General features: G+C 36.3%; 2 protein-coding genes and 3 pseudogenes across 3 annotated transcripts; 2 read left to right on the plus strand and 3 right to left on the minus strand.

Moving 5' to 3' along the window:
- Window positions 1–221: 221 nt before the first annotated feature.
- Window positions 222–4,979, plus strand: LOC120214812 (phosphatidylinositol/phosphatidylcholine transfer protein SFH8-like). Of its 2 annotated transcripts, none has more exons than XM_039212619.1 (15): window positions 222–309; window positions 485–615; window positions 1,027–1,330; window positions 1,716–1,815; window positions 1,896–2,162; window positions 2,263–2,340; window positions 2,455–2,556; window positions 2,646–2,695; window positions 2,881–2,980; window positions 3,090–3,188; window positions 3,304–3,417; window positions 3,515–3,632; window positions 3,743–4,131; window positions 4,525–4,599; window positions 4,711–4,979. In XM_039212619.1, exons 2-15 carry the CDS (start codon window positions 582–584, stop codon window positions 4,729–4,731), a joined length of 1,851 nt encoding a protein of 616 aa, XP_039068550.1. In that variant the 5' UTR covers window positions 222–309; window positions 485–581; the 3' UTR covers window positions 4,732–4,979. The 2 variants fall into 2 exon arrangements, with proteins under 2 accessions (XP_039068550.1, XP_039068551.1); XM_039212620.1 differs by having other exon boundaries at window positions 2,646–2,692; window positions 2,878–2,980.
- A 473-nt stretch (window positions 4,980–5,452) lies between these two features.
- Window positions 5,453–8,799, minus strand: LOC120214813 (annotated as a pseudogene).
- Window positions 8,800–9,711: 912 nt separating this feature from the next.
- On the plus strand, window positions 9,712–11,374 carry LOC120214761 (annotated as a pseudogene).
- Window positions 11,375–12,323: 949 nt separating this feature from the next.
- On the minus strand, window positions 12,324–13,351 carry LOC120214763 (salicylate carboxymethyltransferase-like). The gene is made up of 3 exons (XM_039212578.1): window positions 13,277–13,351; window positions 12,774–13,180; window positions 12,324–12,570 (listed from the first exon to the last, which is right to left on the minus strand). Exons 1-3 carry the CDS (start codon window positions 13,349–13,351, stop codon window positions 12,324–12,326), a joined length of 729 nt encoding a protein of 242 aa, XP_039068509.1.
- A 1,352-nt stretch (window positions 13,352–14,703) lies between these two features.
- LOC120214764 lies at window positions 14,704–16,737 on the minus strand (annotated as a pseudogene).
- Window positions 16,738–18,388: the final 1,651 nt, after the last annotated feature.

Raw genomic sequence — 18,388 nt, forward strand, 5'->3', positions numbered from 1 at the left:
TACTTTAGAAGATAATTTATACAAATAATATACTTTAAAGGAGAGAGCAATTATAGTACGAATCAGTTTATCTCGTTGATTAAATGAATTATTATTATTTTTAAAAGTTGAAAAAAAGAGGAGAGAGCAATTATATATTTAAGCCTTGATGTAATTAGATACATAAAATTTTGATTTTGATTTTGATTTTGATTTTGATTTAATGCTAATATATAAGGATTTCATCAGACGCATTTGTGACTGTCGGATCAAGCTCGCGATCCGTGACAACAAAGCACAATTTTATTTTCACTACTGATTTCGTTTAAAGTATTATTATTAATATTATTACTCTTACCTTTTTTTTTCTCATTCTTTCATCTGTAATTAATTTCAAAGAAGAGCAAGAAAGGCAAAAAATTCAAAGCACCTGAAAATTTGGAATCTCTGATTCGATTTTTTTATTTCCCCTTTGATTGTTGATGGTAATGCGGGTTCTGATAAGGCGCGTGGGCCGTTAAAGTTTCCCCCGTTTTGAAACCGGTGGATCGGACAGTTAGATTATCGGCGGCGGAGCCTTGATTCTTACAAAGGAAGCGTAGATGTCGGGGCCACTCGATCGATTTGCTAGGCCATGTGAGTTTTTCTTTTTCTGTTTCCCGAACTGATTTTTATTAATTCTAGGGTTTCTTTGTTGCTTCAGTTTGGTTGCTTAGAAAATTTTAGGTAGTGTGTAGATGAATCAAGCTCGATATAGCTACAGAGGAAAGGAATTCCACCATGTATGGTTTTCTATTGGGAAATATAACAGTATTTTAATTTCTTTAAGTATTTGTGCATCTTGTATATACTTATTTATTCATGTAAGTTCTTATTTTTGCATTTTTATTTATTTTTTCTTTTATTAGGGTTTCTGAAGAGTTTCAGAAATATGAATGTGTAAAACGTGTAGAAAAAAAATTAGTATTTGATTTTTAGTTTTTATTTTTCTTTATTCTTTTCTTTCTCTGAAAGATCTGATAATAGTACATGTCTATAATGATGCAGGCTTTGAGGGGATTTCAGGTAGTGATGACAGGAGAGAGAGGAAATCTGATTTCGAGAACTCAGAGGATGAAAGACGCACAAGAATTGGATCCTTGAAGAAGAAAGCAATAAATGCATCTACTAGATTTAAGCATTCTCTCAAAAAGAAGAGCAATAGAAGGAAAAGTGATGGCCGTGTAAGCTCTGTATCGATTGAAGATGTTCGTGACGTTGAAGAGCTACAAGCTGTTGATCAATTTCGACAAGTGCTGATTATGGATGAACTGCTTCCAGGAAGACATGATGACTATCACATGATGTTGAGGTGCTACTTCGTAAATAGCATTGTTAAGTTTCTGGAAACCGCAGTTCACTTGTCTAGTTGACAGTTTATAGCCTAGTTCTTAACATTCTATCTACAACATATAGTTATTTCCATAATGAACTGTGAATGGTATGCTTTATTTGTTAAAATCTTTATGTGAATTTAATTTGGCTTGCTGGGGAAAACGGTAAGAAAAGTTTGAATTATATATATTAGTCATGCTCTATGTTTTGTTTTTCAAACACATGCTTTTATTTTCTGCTTGCTGATGTGATATCTCCTTTTCTTAGTGTTGGAAGCCTTTTGCATCATGCTCCCTTCCTCTTGATTACTTGCCAACTTCGAGTACGATGACAACTAATAACATAGCCTTATTCTTGTGTAGGTTCTTGAAAGCAAGGAAGTTCGATTTAGAGAAAGCTAAGCACATGTGGGCAGATATGCTTCAATGGAGGAAGGAGTTTGGTGCTGACACTATCACAGAGGTAATTATGGTTAATAATTTGCCCGAGTGTGGTGTATTTTGTAATCTATATTTTCACTTCATTTAGCTTTTATGTTTCAGGATTTTGAGTTCAATGAGTTGGATGAGGTTCTAAGGTATTACCCTCATGGTCATCATGGTGTTGATAAGGAGGGAAGACCTGTGTATATTGAAAGGCTGGGAAAAGTTGATTCTAACAAACTCATGCAAGTTACAACTATGGACCGGTATGTAAAATACCATGTCCGAGAGTTTGAGAAGGCCTTCACTGTGAAGTTTCCTGCATGTACAATTGCTGCAAAGAGGCATATAGATTCAAGCACGACAATTTTAGATGTTCATGGTGTGGTATGTTTCATGCATTTATTTTGTTTCTATGTTAACTCCTGAACTTTTTGCTGCTTATTAGTAGCTAACTTCTAATTATTTTCTTTCATCTATGTATCAGGGCTTTAAGAATTTTACTAAGTCCGCTAGGGACCTGATTATGCGGCTGCAAAAGATTGACGGTGACAATTACCCTGAGGTCTGGAATCCTGGTGTGCCTGCATATGAAATTTATGAACTACAAATTCATGCTTGTACCCTTATTTAATATTGAACTGAAATTCCGTTTTGTGGTATTTTCAATTTTTTTTAGACTCTTCATCAAATGTTTATCATCAATGCTGGACCTGGGTTTAGGCTGCTATGGAACACAGTGAAGTCATTTCTAGATCCCAAAACAACTTCCAAGATACATGTATGTTAATAGTTTCTGGTTTTTCCTTTTTGGACTTCACATTACATTATTTGCTGGTGATCTATAATTGTGTTACGGAATGACTTTAGGTTCTTGGAAACAAGTACCAGAGCAAATTGCTTGAGACTATCGATGCTGGGTAAATGGCCTTTGAACTTTCAGGACATGTTATATTGTCCTCTTTAACTTTATATTCTCCTTTTTGCAATCTACCTTTCATCATCATCTGTCTCCTTTCAATGTATATTATATTCTTTTACTATTTTTCACTTCGTGGCCGCCTCTCTGTCTAAAAGCTTATGGGGATATTTTAAATCCATTCAGTGAGTTGCCAGAATTTCTGGGTGGTAGCTGTACATGTGCAGACCAGGGAGGTTGCCTTCGGTCTGATAAGGGGCCGTGGAAAAATCCAGAAATATTGAAGGTTATAAACTGGCCTTGGTATTTATTCAATATAGTTAATGCTGTCATTTTCAAATACTTCAATAGTGTACTTAATGAAGAAACACTTCACTGAATTTATTTTATCTCAGATGGTTCTTAATGGCGAGGCACGAGTTGCCAGACAAGTTGTAAAAGTTTTAAATAGTGAAGGGAAGGTTATTGCTTATGCTAAGCCACAATATCCAATGGTATATAATCTTTCTAACTTCTTGTGATGCTTGTCTATTCTGGAAAATCTTGATATTCCTTTTTCTGAGGTAATATTTTTGCATCATCTCATTCCCTATGTGTGGTATGAAACAGCTTAAAGGTAGTGATACTTCTACAGCAGAATCTGGATCAGAAGCTGAAGAAATTGCATCCCCCAAAGCAATGAAGAGTTATTCACAACTTCGGCTGACTCCTGTCCGTGAAGAAGTGGGTTTTTTGGAACCTCTTAGTCTTTCACAGTGGCTAATTGTTTTTACTTCTTTTTCTCTGGATCATCTATTCACATTCTTTGCAAATTATGCAGGATAAGGTCATTGGTAAAACGAGCTATGCTGGTAACTTCTCGGGCTATGATGATTATGTTCCTATGGTTGACAAAGCTGTTGACTCTACTTGGAAGAAACAAATGTCTACTCCCAAAGGTTAACAGATCTAATCTTGTATACCTTGTTATCTTTTAGACGCTTCATTTCTTCTTAAAGGCTTGCTTAGGCCATTTATTAAGAAAAGGAAATGCTGTTTCGCACTACAGGTGCATTGATGTTGCCAGAAACTCCCAAGGCCCCAGAAGGAATTCTCTCTCGAATTATGTTGACTATTATGGCTTTCTTCATGACACTTTACACTCTTCTCCACTCTGTATCGTGCCATATAACTAGAAAGCTTCCTGACACAGTTTCTGATCGATGTCAAAATGTTGATGCAACTCAACAAGCAGAGTCTCGTCTACCTTCTCCGACCCCTCCTTTTACTCAGGGAGATCTTTTATCTTCTGTGCTCAAAAGATTGGGCGAGCTTGAGGAGAGAGTTGATACATTTCAAGCAAAGCCATCTGAGATGCCCTATGAGAAAGAGGAATTGTTGAATGCTGCCGTATGTCGTGTTGATACCCTAGAAGCAGAGCTCATTGCTACCAAGAAGGTACCATTGGCACTCGTAATTTTATCACTATTTTCGCAAAATATTTATCCAGAGTGATAAATCTGAACCTTGGTACTTTATTTATTGATTTTTTTATATGGCTCCATAATACATTAAATGCTATTTTTATCAAAGTTACATTACACATTAGTGCGAACTTGGTAATAAATCTTCTCGGGAGTCAGGTTTAGGCTCTACTGATTCTCCAGGCCACATGTATTTTCCAGAAAACGCTATCTCCATAGGAATATTTGTGGTCACTAGTCAACTAATTGATCACTTATTTTGGCACGCTTTCAGGCCTTCAAGTCTTTAGATTCTTGCATTTACAGTCTTTATTGCTTTCAATATCTGAAAGTTTCGTCTGGTTTGCACGTACGTGCTATTGAATAGGCTCTTCATGAAGCTTTGATGAGGCAAGAAGAACTGCTTGCATACATTGACAGTCAAGAGGAAGCCAAACTGCGGGTACACCATTTCATCTAATGTTCCTATTGTTTTATGTACTTTTGATGGTTACATCTGATGTTCTTTATCATTTTACGGGGTTTGGCTTACGACTATATCCCTATTTTTCAGAAAAAGAAATTTTGCTGGTGATATGCTTGTTGATGATGGTGAACCTACAAAAGCCACTACCCTATTCCGAGTCCGTCTCCATTTTACCGATGAACATACAACCACTTATTTCGTTCTCCTGGAGGTTAGACTGCTTTAAGCGACAATGTATTCGTCTGTCCGAATACAAACCCTTCTGCACAGAAATGCACAAGAACTGTAATCAAAATTTCTGTTGACTCTTGAATTCCCTTCTCTTTTTAAATGTAATGTTTGATTTGCTTTTCGAACTTTGTTGTCATAAGTTCTACAATCTTTGATCTTCCTAATGCATACATGCTAGCTTAGACCTATTGATTATACGAATCCAAAACCTCGACTCCATCGGCTTGATTCTAAACCCTTTTCTATCTGAACTGATTGTAAAAAGTTTACGATCTAAACCTGTTCAACTCAATTCAACTCAAAACAACATTAACCTGAACAAATAGCTTAAAATGATTTGAATCTGAAATGACCAAAGTTGAAATGGTTAAAACTCAAAATTGATTCAACCCGACCCAGAAGTAGTAAGACTTGAAGTGAATCAGTTCAGATTGGCTAAACCATTTTAAGCAAGAGGCATCAATAGAATATTAACCAAAGAGTTCATTTTCAGGTTATATATTTACAGAGTTTTTCTACTTCAAAGCTGAAACGCCTTTCATGGCAATCTTGTTGGTGTTGGGTTATAAGTACTCTTTTTTTTTCTTCTTCTTGCTTCACTCTTTCTAATACATACATATATGTATGATTGTATATAAAACATCTTGCAGAACATCACAACTAGGACTGACCAAGACCATTTCTACAAGGCAATAGTTGTTAACAATATACACAACTATGCAAGGGAAATGCCAAATCTCCAGGGGTTGTAGTCTGAATTCATCTGTGGGGCTGAATATAACCAAGCCACCAATGACATCATAGATTGGTCACGATCGGTCAGCTTACCAGCGGAGTGGGTTCTGCAATCACAGTCCAGAGAAATGAAACGTGAAGAAAAAAAACTTCAAAGCACAACTAAAGTTTGCATGATCTCAAACTATTGAAGCACTAAAGAACTTTGGTAACTTACAAACTTTTTCTTCCTGGCCTTTTTATCAATGTAGGTTTGAAGTTCCTGCTGCTTACAAAGGGCTTCTTCAAGTTCCTGAATAAGCAAAAGACAATAGGGGAAAACAGGTGATGAAAATTCAGAGACTGACAAATACATTTGCTGCTATATGTATGTATGAATGTACCTTCCTAGCTGCTGATATCTCTTCTTCAAGGGTGCAGACCCTGCTTAAAGCAGCATTCAGCAATTCCTCTTTCTCGGGCGGCATTGTTGCTGGTTTCCCCATGAGAACACTCACCTTGCCTTCCAGGTCAGCCATGCGTTCCATCATGGAAAAGTAGTCGGCACTAGTAATAGGCGGTGGCAAAGGAGGAGCATGGCATGCGGTCTTTGGGTCAGCGTAGTAAACTTGACTACCATACATGTTTGTTCAAGTAGTTTATTTGGCATGTTGTGGGACAAGCGAATCATGGTTATGAGTCCTGTAATGAATCCCATGATTCCTCCAAAAACTTTGTTGCTCATTCTTTTGGTAACCTTCCCATCATCCTTCATATGGTAACCATCTGTGGTTTTGGGGGATTAAAACAAATGGATAAATGGATGGTAATTTGGTATAGCATTGGAAAGTTTCGGTTATCCGGAAAATCTCTACCTTCGGAAATGGAAAAACGTTCATATGCCATTGATTTAGGCCATGAAGCATCCATGGTCTTGTCAACCATTGGAATAAACTTGTCATAGGCAAGGGAACTCTGGCACTTTTTATTGATGGGAGACAACAATGTACAAATAAGACAATGATCGACATAAAAGAACACGGAATAAAAAACCAAAACACAAAATACAAAGTATTTGATTAGTTGCCATTCTTGACATTGGCATGATAATGAGTCAAACATACTTCAGCAACAGGAGATAAATGATCCTTCTCTGCAAGCCTTTTAGCGTTGCTCGTAGCCACCTTTTCTGCATCGAAGGAATGGCTCGTCTTCATGTTTGGAACATCAGAGGGAAAAAGGTTAGGCATTCAGTTTGTAGATGCATGATATAAGTTAGGTCTAGTATAATATGTGAATGTTGAAAATGGCAAAACAATGCATACCTCTAGGTATGTTTTGTCCTCAAAGCTTGACATATTTCTCCTTGTGCACTTGGCCTCACCATTTTGAACCCTCTGCTCATGAAATTAAAGTACTCCGTTTTATTATACCAATTATCGTAAAGTATCCGTATTTAACATTTGTATCTCATTTGTATCTGATGCATATTCAATGTTAAGGCTAATTTTACCTTTAGTATTTCGGGATCTTTCCATGGACCCTTGTCGGACAGCATGCATCCACCTTTATCCGTGCAATTACAGCTACCACCCAAAAACGCTGGTAGTTCACTGTTGAAAAAGCCACAACAAAAGAAATGTTTACATACTCACACAGAGAGAGATCTGTATAAACAACATGCTAAGAGAAACTCTTCATGCTTTTAAATACTCACTTAGCATCAATTACTTCAAGCAATTTGCTCTGGTATTTGTTGCCCAAAACCTGGTAAGAAAATACCATAATGTTGTTAAACAACATTATGTAATCGAAAACCTAATCCGTTTTAAGGTAAACTTGGTGAATCATATACTTACATGGATTTTTGAAGTGGTCTTTGGGTCAAGGAAAGATTTAACTGTGCCCCATAAGAGCCTAAATCCAGAGCCAGCATTGATAATAAACATCCTGTTCAGGGTCTGCGGACATTATCAAAAGCATTCGATTCAATTAGTTTCACCATGCTAGAAATGGACCAAGAATCTCCGGGCACATTTGATCTAATAGAGCAACGAATACCTCGGGGTAATTATCACCGTCGATCTTCTGAAGTCGTTGTAGGAGCTCCCTTGCAGTCTTGTTGAAGCTTTTAAGACCCTGAAAGTTCATTTATGATGCGGGTATTAGAGCTGCAACGAAGCAAGATTTGGACCAGTAAACGGAAAAGAAACGCAGTAACAATATCACATACCACTCCTTCAACATCCAATATGGTGGTGCTTTGATCAATGTATTTTTTTGCTACAATTGATGCAGCAGGAAACTTGATGGCAAAGGTCTTCTCAAACTCCTTTACATGGTACTGCAGATATCGTTCAGTTGTGGTCACTTGAATTAGCTTGTTAGCATCAACTTGACCCAGTCTTTCGATATAAACTGGTCGTCCGTCTTTATCGACTCCGTGATATCCTTGTGGATAGTACTTAACCACTTCACCATATTCCTTGAAATCAAAATCATCCATGATTGTGTCAGCCCCGAAATCCTTCCTCCATTGAAGCATATCAACCCACATTTGCTTTGATTTCTCAATATCAAATTTCCTGGCTTTTAGAAACCTGTATCATCATCATCGTCATCAAATTTTCCTAAACATTTATTCATCTAAAGCCTTTTGATCTTTTGAAAGGAAAAAACCGAAAGATTGTCACCTTAGCATCATATGATTATCATCATGTTTAGCAGGCAGTAGTTCATCTAATATGAGCGCTTGGCGGAACGCATGGACGGCTTGTAACTCTTCGGCATCGAGACATCTTCTATGCTAACTATGGACATAACTCGACTATGTCTCCTCGACTTCTTTATAATAGAATGTCTAAACTTGCTCGAAGCATTAATTGCCTTCTTCGTGAGAGAACCGAGCTTCCTTTTCCTCTCGTCCTCAGAGTTCTCTACATCCGATTTCTCGAGTCCTGTAAACAAGACATTCAAAACCCCCCATAAGTCTGAGATTTTGCACAATCCAACCATCTATAACCAATGAATGTTAACCAAAATCCGGGTTCTTTCGAGTTCTGTTATTTCGTACGCATATTCGATTTTCGAGGACTCACCCATTTTAGAAGTGTCAGCCATGGTTACAGTTTTCTTCAATGTCGTTCAGCTCTGGATCAAACACAGCCCGTGCAAAAGATGTCTATGACCTGACCAGTTGGTTCTATACCTATATAACCACATCAAAACATCTGCAAAAAGGAAAAAATTGATATCAAAGACACAACATGATCTTTTGCAAGACATAAACATCAACACGATCATAAACAATGTCCATGGAGGATCAAAAAGATAAAAACTTTGAGCCATGGCAATGAATGGAAGTGCACAAAAGAAGAAGAACAAGAAGAGGAAGAAGAAAGATTCATACCATATGAAAGAAGGCTGAGAGCTAAACCAATAGAGAGAGGGAAATCAACGAATGATTCTCTTATCGAGAATGTGTTTATAAGAACACAAGTAATGGATTGAAATTTGACATATTTAGCTGTTTCTCGAGATAGATTCTTTGTTAAAACATCTTTACTAATCTTTACTACGTCTAAAAATAACACAAATTCTTGTTTTTTATTGAGTTTTTGCCCTATATGCATGGCACACCATTCAAGCATATTTAAGATTAAATCTTAAACTTAAATATTAAATATGTCGAATACATATCCAAATATTATGAACATATTTTTAGTATCCATATATATTCGTCTCATATGCATACCTTAAACGAAATTAAATATATTTATATCAAAGATATACTCAAATATTATAAACCTAAATCTCGATGAATACAAATAAAACATGTGTATAAATGTTAAGTAATTTCATTCATATCTCTTATATTCCATGTCTTAATAATAGTTTAGTTTACTCTCAAATTTGGTGCGGAACAAAGTCAAGATTTTTATTAAGAGTCGAGATGAATTATGATTTTTGTTTTGCGGTTATTTTTAGTTTCTCTTCTGACTGTTGTCTAAATAGGTTTGACTATGATCAAAGAGTTGTCTAAATTTTTGTAGATTCGAATTATATATGTGTGTGTATATATATATATATAGATTTCTGACTTCGGTCGTGTTTCTGATACAGGTTTTATCGAACACAAATTTGGAAGACTTCCCCATTGAGTTTATGTTTTGCTTTAGTTCAAATATGTCTGCTAACACCATGGTGAGCATTCCTAATGGAAACTGTAACGGCAATGCCGATGTCGATGTCGATGTCCTACCTGATCCACGATGAACTTACGAAGTCGATATGGCCACGACTAAAGATTGGGGTATCGGTAAGGATGGGAAGTTGCCTTGGAAAATACCTACTGATATAAAATTCTTCAATGATGTCACTCGGACTACTTTAGACCCTGGGAAAAGGAATGCAGTCATAATGGGTAGAAAAACATGGGAAAGTATTACCCCTGAATTTCGACCCCTTTCGGGTCGTCTCAATGTTGTTCTGACTCGTTCAGGAAGTTTTGATATTGCAACCGTTGAGAATGTTGTTATATGTGGAAGCCTGGCGTCCGCTTTGGAATTATTAGCTGCATCTCCTTATCGTCTTTCGATCGAAAAAGTCTTTGTAATAGGTGGTGGCCAAATATTGAGGTGCAGAGCATACATTTAAAATGTTTGCAAGATCTCTTAAAGTCATTCTTTTCCTCCCCCCTTGTCTCATATGCACTACCATTTGATGCAGGGAATCCCTCAATGCAGCCGGATGTGATGCTATTCACATTACAGAAATTGAGACAAATATCGATTGTGATACTTTTATGCCTGCCATTGATTTCTCTGAGCCAGTCGGATCGGATCTCTGAATAGAATTTGATTCTAAAATATTTGCATCACTAACAGGTCCTTCGAGAAAAGGGCATTCATATATGGAATGGTAATGCATCCAGGGAGTTTCTTGACAGGTATTATTGGACTCTTTTGCTATCAGTTTGTACTGTTTATCCTGTTGTTACTAACTTACTTTTGAATCACCAATATCAGTATTGGGTTGAATGGAAGGGAGGAGGGTGACTTGGGACCGGTGTATGGGTTCAGTGGAGACATTTTGGTGCTAGGTTGGTGGATTTCAACTTTCCATTTTTCCACCGGCTATGCATTTTTCTGCAACGGTGCTGGTTCAGTTGTTTTGTATCTGATCTTTTTCAGGTATACCGACATGCATGCTGACTACACTGGACAAGGATTTGATCAGTTGTCGGATGTTATTGACAAGATCAAGAATAATCCAAATGATAGAAGGATTATACTCTCAGCCTGGAATCCTTCGGATCTCAAACTGATGGCACTTCCAACTTGCCACATGTTTGCTCAGGTTAGTATTAAGCTGTGATTTTTCGTCTCACGCTTTCCTTTTGTACTTAGATTAAGTTTTCCGACATGAATGTTTGCAGTTCTATGTAGCAAATGGGGAGTTATCATGTCAATGTATCAGCGCTCATGTGACATGGGCTTGGGTTGCCATTTAGCATTGCATCTGATGCTCTCCTGACGTGCATGATCGCTCACGTTTGTGTATCCTTGAAATCGCATGCATCTGGTACGCATCCTAGCTAAGTTGCCATGCAGATGCTCCGCTTTTAGCCAAGTGGATACGTCTCATTGGAAATATGAAAATTCGAGTTTGTACCAATGTTTTGAGCAAAATAGTTTCACCCGACCTGCAGCATTTGATTTGCACAAGGATTTTATTCTGCGAGACTGACTGTTTGTTCCGTGCAATATATTCAGGGCCGGTCACCGGAAGGCTTACGGCAATGTAGCGGCTTACACCGATAAAGAAAGGTTTGCTACCAGTTCGATACAGTTTCGAGGATGATATGTAGCGAGAATCCTTTAGTTCCACATAGTTGGTGTTGGTTTCTAAGGTGATTTAGGATACTCTATTTTCTTGTTTTGCAAGTTAATGTTTATCATTTACTTTTTGGGGTTTCATGTTTACATGAATCATTCACTCTCTGAATTACCGTACACATTCTTGAAATAGATTTGGAAGAACAAGTTTTTTAAGTGAAGGTGCTTTCTTTGGTCAATTTTAGTCCCTATGCTTTTTAAAACTTGAAATTACAGTCCTAATCTTGATGTAGTCATTTTAAATTCTGCTATTAGTCATATTGTCCTTACCATTTGGGTTAGGACTTAAATTTCATGTATTTGAGAAGTATAGGGTCTAAAATTGTTCAAATCAGAGGTCTACTATTTAGGCATAGTACATGGATTAATTTGACATTTTTCTTTATATGGTAGGGCAGTGTAAGGACTGAATCTAAAAAATTTGAGTATGATGGAAGGATCAAAATCATAATTTATCCTTAAACTAAACAGATAAAATGAAATCGAAATTGGAATATTCAACCATTTGATTAGCTGGTTAACTTATAAGATATCCCCTACCCTTAGAAAAGACTAATTTAGTCCTTAAATGTTACAATGTTCTAACTGAATACGTAGACTAAAGTTTAAAACGTTCTGATTGAACCCTTAAACTAAAGTACCATTCAAATCAGGTGCAAATGGAACATTTTGTAGTTTAACACTAACTTAAAATTCAATCCATAGTTTAAGAACATCTAATGTAAATAATACGTAGTTTAACTTAAAATTCGATCCATAGTTTAAGAACATCTGATACAACTAAACCGTAGTTTAAGACTAATTAAATCAAGACTCGATATTCGAATTCATGAAAAATTCAGAGTTTATGGAAGGTGATCAAGCCTTGATCATTGAAAGTGCAATAGTGGTACATTGGCCTCTTTCCTTCTCCAACTCCCAAACGGTGCAAGTCTTCGAAGACGAAGTTCTGATTTCGGAACCGACGATGGTTAAGACCATATGACCTCCTGGAACCATCTCTTCGAATCGCGCGATTCGAGAAACAGCTTGAAGTCCCGCTCGAAAATGTTGAAGTAAGTTTTGTGCACGTTGTGGGGACTTGTCTTCGCCATGCAAATGTTCCCTTTGTTCAATGCAACTCCCGACTCGCTCACAAGACTTTCAGGAACCTGATTATTCATCACCATGTATATACCTTTGAACTTTTGTTAATTGTTCCGTCGTAATTTTGGAGACGAATCACATGTTGCAGACAAAAGTTTCCTGCAACATGTGTTTAGCGTCTTGTTAATTTGATATCCGATAGTAATTATGGTAAATGCTAACCTGATATCGCTAATGAAGATGTACGAAGAGTGAACGAAATGAAGAAAGTTGTTCGGAAAGAGCCTCCCGTAGAAAGTTCCCGGCATCGCAGCGATAAAACACGGTCCGAAATTGCTTCCTTTCTCTTCCATCAACCTCGTGGTGAAGCTCGGCAATGACCTGAAAACGGCATTGAAATCATTACCAGGTAGATCATTAAGGAAAACTTGAAACACGGGTGCCTTGTGATTCAAGCAACAGCATGTCTCGTCGACAACGTCTAGGATTTCTTGAACAAGCAAAAGGGTGTTCGGTCCCGAAGAACACCCCAAGTCTGCAACCTTCAAGCATTTAGGGAAGTTATTGTTGCCGAATAACATCTTGATGCTGTCTTCCAGCATCGGTTTTGCCTTGTACATTCCCTGTTTCTGTAACAATTAATGGTAAAAAACACAGCAAAAATCTCATGAAAACTAAACAATGTCTGAAATTGGACAATCAAGAGAAGTAAAAGAGGAACGGACTTGAATCGCTGAGTTGTTGGCATAACTGGTTTTGCCATCTCCTCCATTCATGTGAAGAAATTGTTCAATCTCCATGATCGAAAGGGTGTCCATTAAAGCTGAAGAAACGACCTATTTATCATCTGTTCTTTCACTCGATCTCAAGTTCCTTAAAGCTCAAGTAATCATGTGAATTTGTGAGCAAAAACAAGGTAAAACAATTCTTAATGGCGGGAAAAGTCATTGGAAATATATATATAATGCAAATTGCGTACGCTATGATTGGATTACATTTCTCGTAGCTCTCAGCAGCTGCGGATCTTTGAAACATAGTTTGGAGGTTTTATTTTAAAATTTTAAAAATTGTGTCTAAATTAAAATTTTCTTATGATGTATCTAACTGAAAATTTCAAAAAAATTAAGACTTCATAACGATTTTTGAAATTTTGATCGGAAACTTCATTGAAAATATTCAAAAAAAAAAATGAAATTTAATGAAAACTTCTAAAACTTTTGAGGGATCAAATTTTGATAACGATTTTTAAAATTTTTCATTAAAATTTTGATGATAGTTTTAGCTGGACGTTAACCTGTTGACTGAAATATGATAGTCGTTTGAGATTTTGAGATCAGATTTTATCATATCACAGTCATCGTGTTAACATCCGTTTCAAACTGCCGTCAATTTTTAACAGAAAATGACGAGTTTGAAACATATGAATAGTTGAGTGACATTTTATAACTTTTAATAGTTGGGGGACTCAACAAAGCAATACCCTATAGTTAAGGGACAATTTTGTAACTTTTAGAAGCCGAATGATTCAATAAAGCAATGCCCTATTCGTAAGAGACCATTTTGTAACTTTTAATGGTTGAAGAAATCAATAAAGAAACACCCTATAGACATAACTTTTTATTTATTCATCTTTCGCTCTGGTAAGTTTGATAATATTACCAGAGCGATTATACAATACATGTAATAACTTGATTTATTCGATTACCTCCGACAATTATATAGGACATACGATTAGTAAACTAGCACAAAGATCTCATAATGACCCTAACATACTTATGATCATAAGTATATAAGAGAATTTTCGTGAGAGAGCACTTCATTAGGACTCTCCTCTTTCTCTCATTCCTCCTTTTCTTTTATCTCAATTTTGTATCATCTCTATTAAATTTTATTATCACCATCTTCGATCACGATATCGAAAACTATCGATCAAATCAAAAGGAATAAACCATCATCGACCGCCTCAACCACCCTCCTCCAATATTATACATCGACTTATCATAAAAAAGAGTTTACTTACGTTAAACAGAAGAAATAAAAAGGTTGGATTTTTCTTTTATTATTATTTTTATTATTATACAATACAAAGTTAAACATCATTCGTTTACGAACGACCGACGTATATTGAAATCCTATCCCATTTCATTAAACTTCAATATATGTTGTCCTTCTTTGTCAATGACATAACTATATTTCGTACTGACATTTATGGGATTCCATGTAGTCAAAGACAACCCCCTCAAACCTACGAAACAACTCATCCATGATGTCTTCCCCAAAATTACTGGACAAAATAGGTTCACCAACCGCTCTAATGTTTTTAGCAATAATTGCAGTCCTTGCTGACTCATCAAGCACCTGGTTTACGTCACCTTTCTTGATGCAATCGTCCCAGTCCATTTTGAACACCTCCATTTTCTGCAGCTCGAAAGATCCTTGTGCTTCTATCACGCTTTTAATTTCTTCTCTACTTGCTGCGTAATATGGCAGATCGAAAGATTCCAGTTTTTGTTCCTCGATCAACCCGTGTACCATCGAAATTAAACACATCATGTCATTGTCTTCAGGGTTTAGGATACTCATTTCATTCGGATCCGACGGTTTCGATCAGATTGGTTTTTTATTTTGAAATTTAAGTTTGGATTGAGTCGAGTTTTTTTAAGGGTAGATTGGATCAGATTGAATTCATGTTTGAGTAAAAAATGACATAATATTTTAATTATATCTTATATATTTAAAGATAATTATGATAATACTTTTTTATTTTATTTTCAATTAGATTCTTATTTTACCTAACAAAAATAAATTATATATACATAGGTCAAATCGGTTCGAACGTGGGCTTTAACCTAAAAAAGGAGGTTGCATTTTACGTCAGATGAGATTCTCCTAAAGCCAGATCAGATGTAGGTGGAAGAGTTCAATAGTCAGACCGGCCTAAGGTGTACTAAAAACCTGATCCAACCCATTATCATCATGGTTTCATACATTAGGTCAATGTCTTTAGGGTTTCATACCTCGGCGACCATGTCATGTAGTTTCAATCCAACAAATTCCTACATGGTAAGGGGATCACTGCTCTTGATGCTGCCCATGGTTGTTAGCAGCATGCGACCACCGGGGACAATCTCACCGGCTCGGCACCGGAGAAACTGTGCGAAATCTCTTTTGAATTGCTTAAAGTATGCTTCGAACACAGCAGGCGGGCTTGTTTTGGCCACACAAATGTTTCCCTTGTTCAGTGCTGCTCCTGTTTTAGTGACCAACTCCTTTGGAGCCTGAAATCAATAAGTGAATGACTGAATTCCTAGTTATATTATGCATGCATGCATGCATGTATGTATATTGTATGTATGTACCTTGGAGATCCACATGATGGCATAAGAAGAATAAAGAAGTGCAAGCTATTAGGTGGGAAAAGTCTGCCGAAGAAAGACCTTGAACGCCTGAAACGAAGCATTTGTTGCTAAATCTTTTTCCTTTGTCTCCCTCCAGTCTCTCATAAAAGCTAGGCAAGGAGAGGTTGAAAATGGCGTTGAAATCATTTCCAGGAAGATCGTTCAAAAATACTTGTACACATGGAGGGGATTGCTTCCGGCATGTTTCGTCGATGATGTCGATGATTTCGGACAACACTAGAAGTGTGTTCGGTCCGGCAGAGCAACATAAATCTGCAATCTTCAGGCAATCTGTAGAGGGTGGCATTGAAGTATAAAGCTCTATTATGCTTTGTCCGAGTAATGGTTTCACCTTTGATATCACATTCCTCTGGGGGGGGGGGAAGTGCATATATTAAAGAAAATCACCTAGAGAAAAGAAGCTCATATAAGAGTTGAGTCTATCGTCCTCAATTTCATGGTTCCAACTTAATGAAACCTTCGGAGATCTTAACAAAGTACGAGAGATAAAATCTCAGTCGAGAACAACACCTAATGTAGTAATGTTGGTGTCTCGACTCTATGAACCCTAGCAGCTCTCGATGTATAGCTTGCTAGGGTTTTCGACAGAATCACACATCAACATAAGAAGATGTTAACGATATTTTACAGGTTTCTCCTATCATAATAACAAAATTAAATACGAGATAATAATAAAGAGAGTGTATATATAACTTGAAGAGAGGAACTGTTTCCATAGCTGTATTTCCCACTCCTCCATTCATGTGAAGAACTTGATCAACCTTCATTGCTATACTTTCAAGGCTACTTGTGAAGACTTTGGTTGCCTCTGGTTAATGTATTCCCTTGTATTTATAGGCACAAGCTACTTATGTCACTCCACATGTAGTTTCTATTATACTATATCGTTTTAATTATTAAATTTCCAAAAATTAGAAGATCATCATTAAGTTTATTCATAGATTATAAATAGTTATCAAGACATTAAAATAATATAAAAGTTCAATAAATTTAATAATGGGGAACATTGAACAACTACTTCTCCAACAGCAGATGGAACTAGACATGCATGCCAATTGCCTAGATTCTAATTCTGATAAGAGCTGATGGGCACAAGTCTAATCCAAGTGGGTGGACAGGATTATCCAAAAACCCAGAAAAGTATATTAAACAAACAATTATGGGTTGTTAGAATTAGAATTGATGCCTAAACCCAACACTTGAGTGTGCTGTTTACTTTTTATGTTTTAACTTTTGTGCTAAGGAAGCCGATACATCGAATTTGTGTATAGAAATTTAAATTTGATTGACTTATCGAGCATTCCTAATAGTAAAAAAGAATATTATTTTTTAAAAAAATTCGAACAATTATAAATATTATTTTGTAATCTTTTTTTATCTCGGGTTAACATGTGGAACTACCGTAGTGTAAATGACTTTATAAGTTCATGTGAAACTTAGGTGTGCAAACATTGGGACCAAATGAATGGCACGATGTCTCTCTAGGATAGGATAAATATTTAAAGACGGTTTGGGGCATGTGGACCTCATATTGCGTTCTTGGCTGACGAGTGAGGTTGCAACTAGGGACGAAGTTTAGTGAGTGCCCAAAGGGGCCCCGATCCCTGTTAAAATTATTAGATATAATTTTGGTCTAATAGTATTTTGATTTATGTAAAAATAAATATTTAATTAAAAAATATAAGAATTTGTTAAATATTTAATCTAGTAATGATCGAACTAAAGAAAGATAACCTCGTGTTCTCAATTTGTTATCTTGTGAATTTTGAGTTTTTTTTAAATCTAGGGTGAATACAAGGTAATATATGTACAAAGACTCTTAACTATTTGACAATGAACACTCGTACCTCTACATGTGCAGTGTTTGAACTCAAGACCTCAAGGATAGCAACAAGCCTTTAATCACTAAGGTCGTTTGATTTATACTTAATTTTGAGTTTAAATACTTAATAGGTCTTTATATTTTTTTTAAATAGTTCAATATTTTGGCCGCTGTCAAGATTTAATTCTGGTTTCGTCTCTGATTGCAACCTAGCATTTATTATACCCCGCGAGATCTCTTTTCCAAGAGTATTTGTGGCTTTGAAATTATATTGTGGCTTGTAGACTAATCCGTTGCTTGTCTATTTAGACAGGTTGTTTTAAGATTAACTAATGAATCGAGAGAATGACTCTTGTCAATTATGTTTTGGCTTTATGATGGGTTAATTTGAGGCACGAATCATTGTGGGAAAGACTGATTTATCTGGAAATTATCTCATTCAAGTGTCACACGACATAACGACTAAATCAGGATATTATTACCTATAGATTTTAGACTCGAACATGTCATTTGTAAAGATGTTTGGACTTTGATTACTAAGTAAGATTATTACACAGTGAACCCGAATTTTAGAATCAATTAAAATCACTGGAGAA

This window comes from Hibiscus syriacus, unplaced genomic scaffold (assembly GCF_006381635.1).
Source record: "Hibiscus syriacus cultivar Baekdansim isolate YM2019G1 unplaced genomic scaffold, ASM638163v2 tig00110108_pilon, whole genome shotgun sequence".
NCBI lineage: Eukaryota > Viridiplantae > Streptophyta > Magnoliopsida > Malvales > Malvaceae > Hibiscus > Hibiscus syriacus.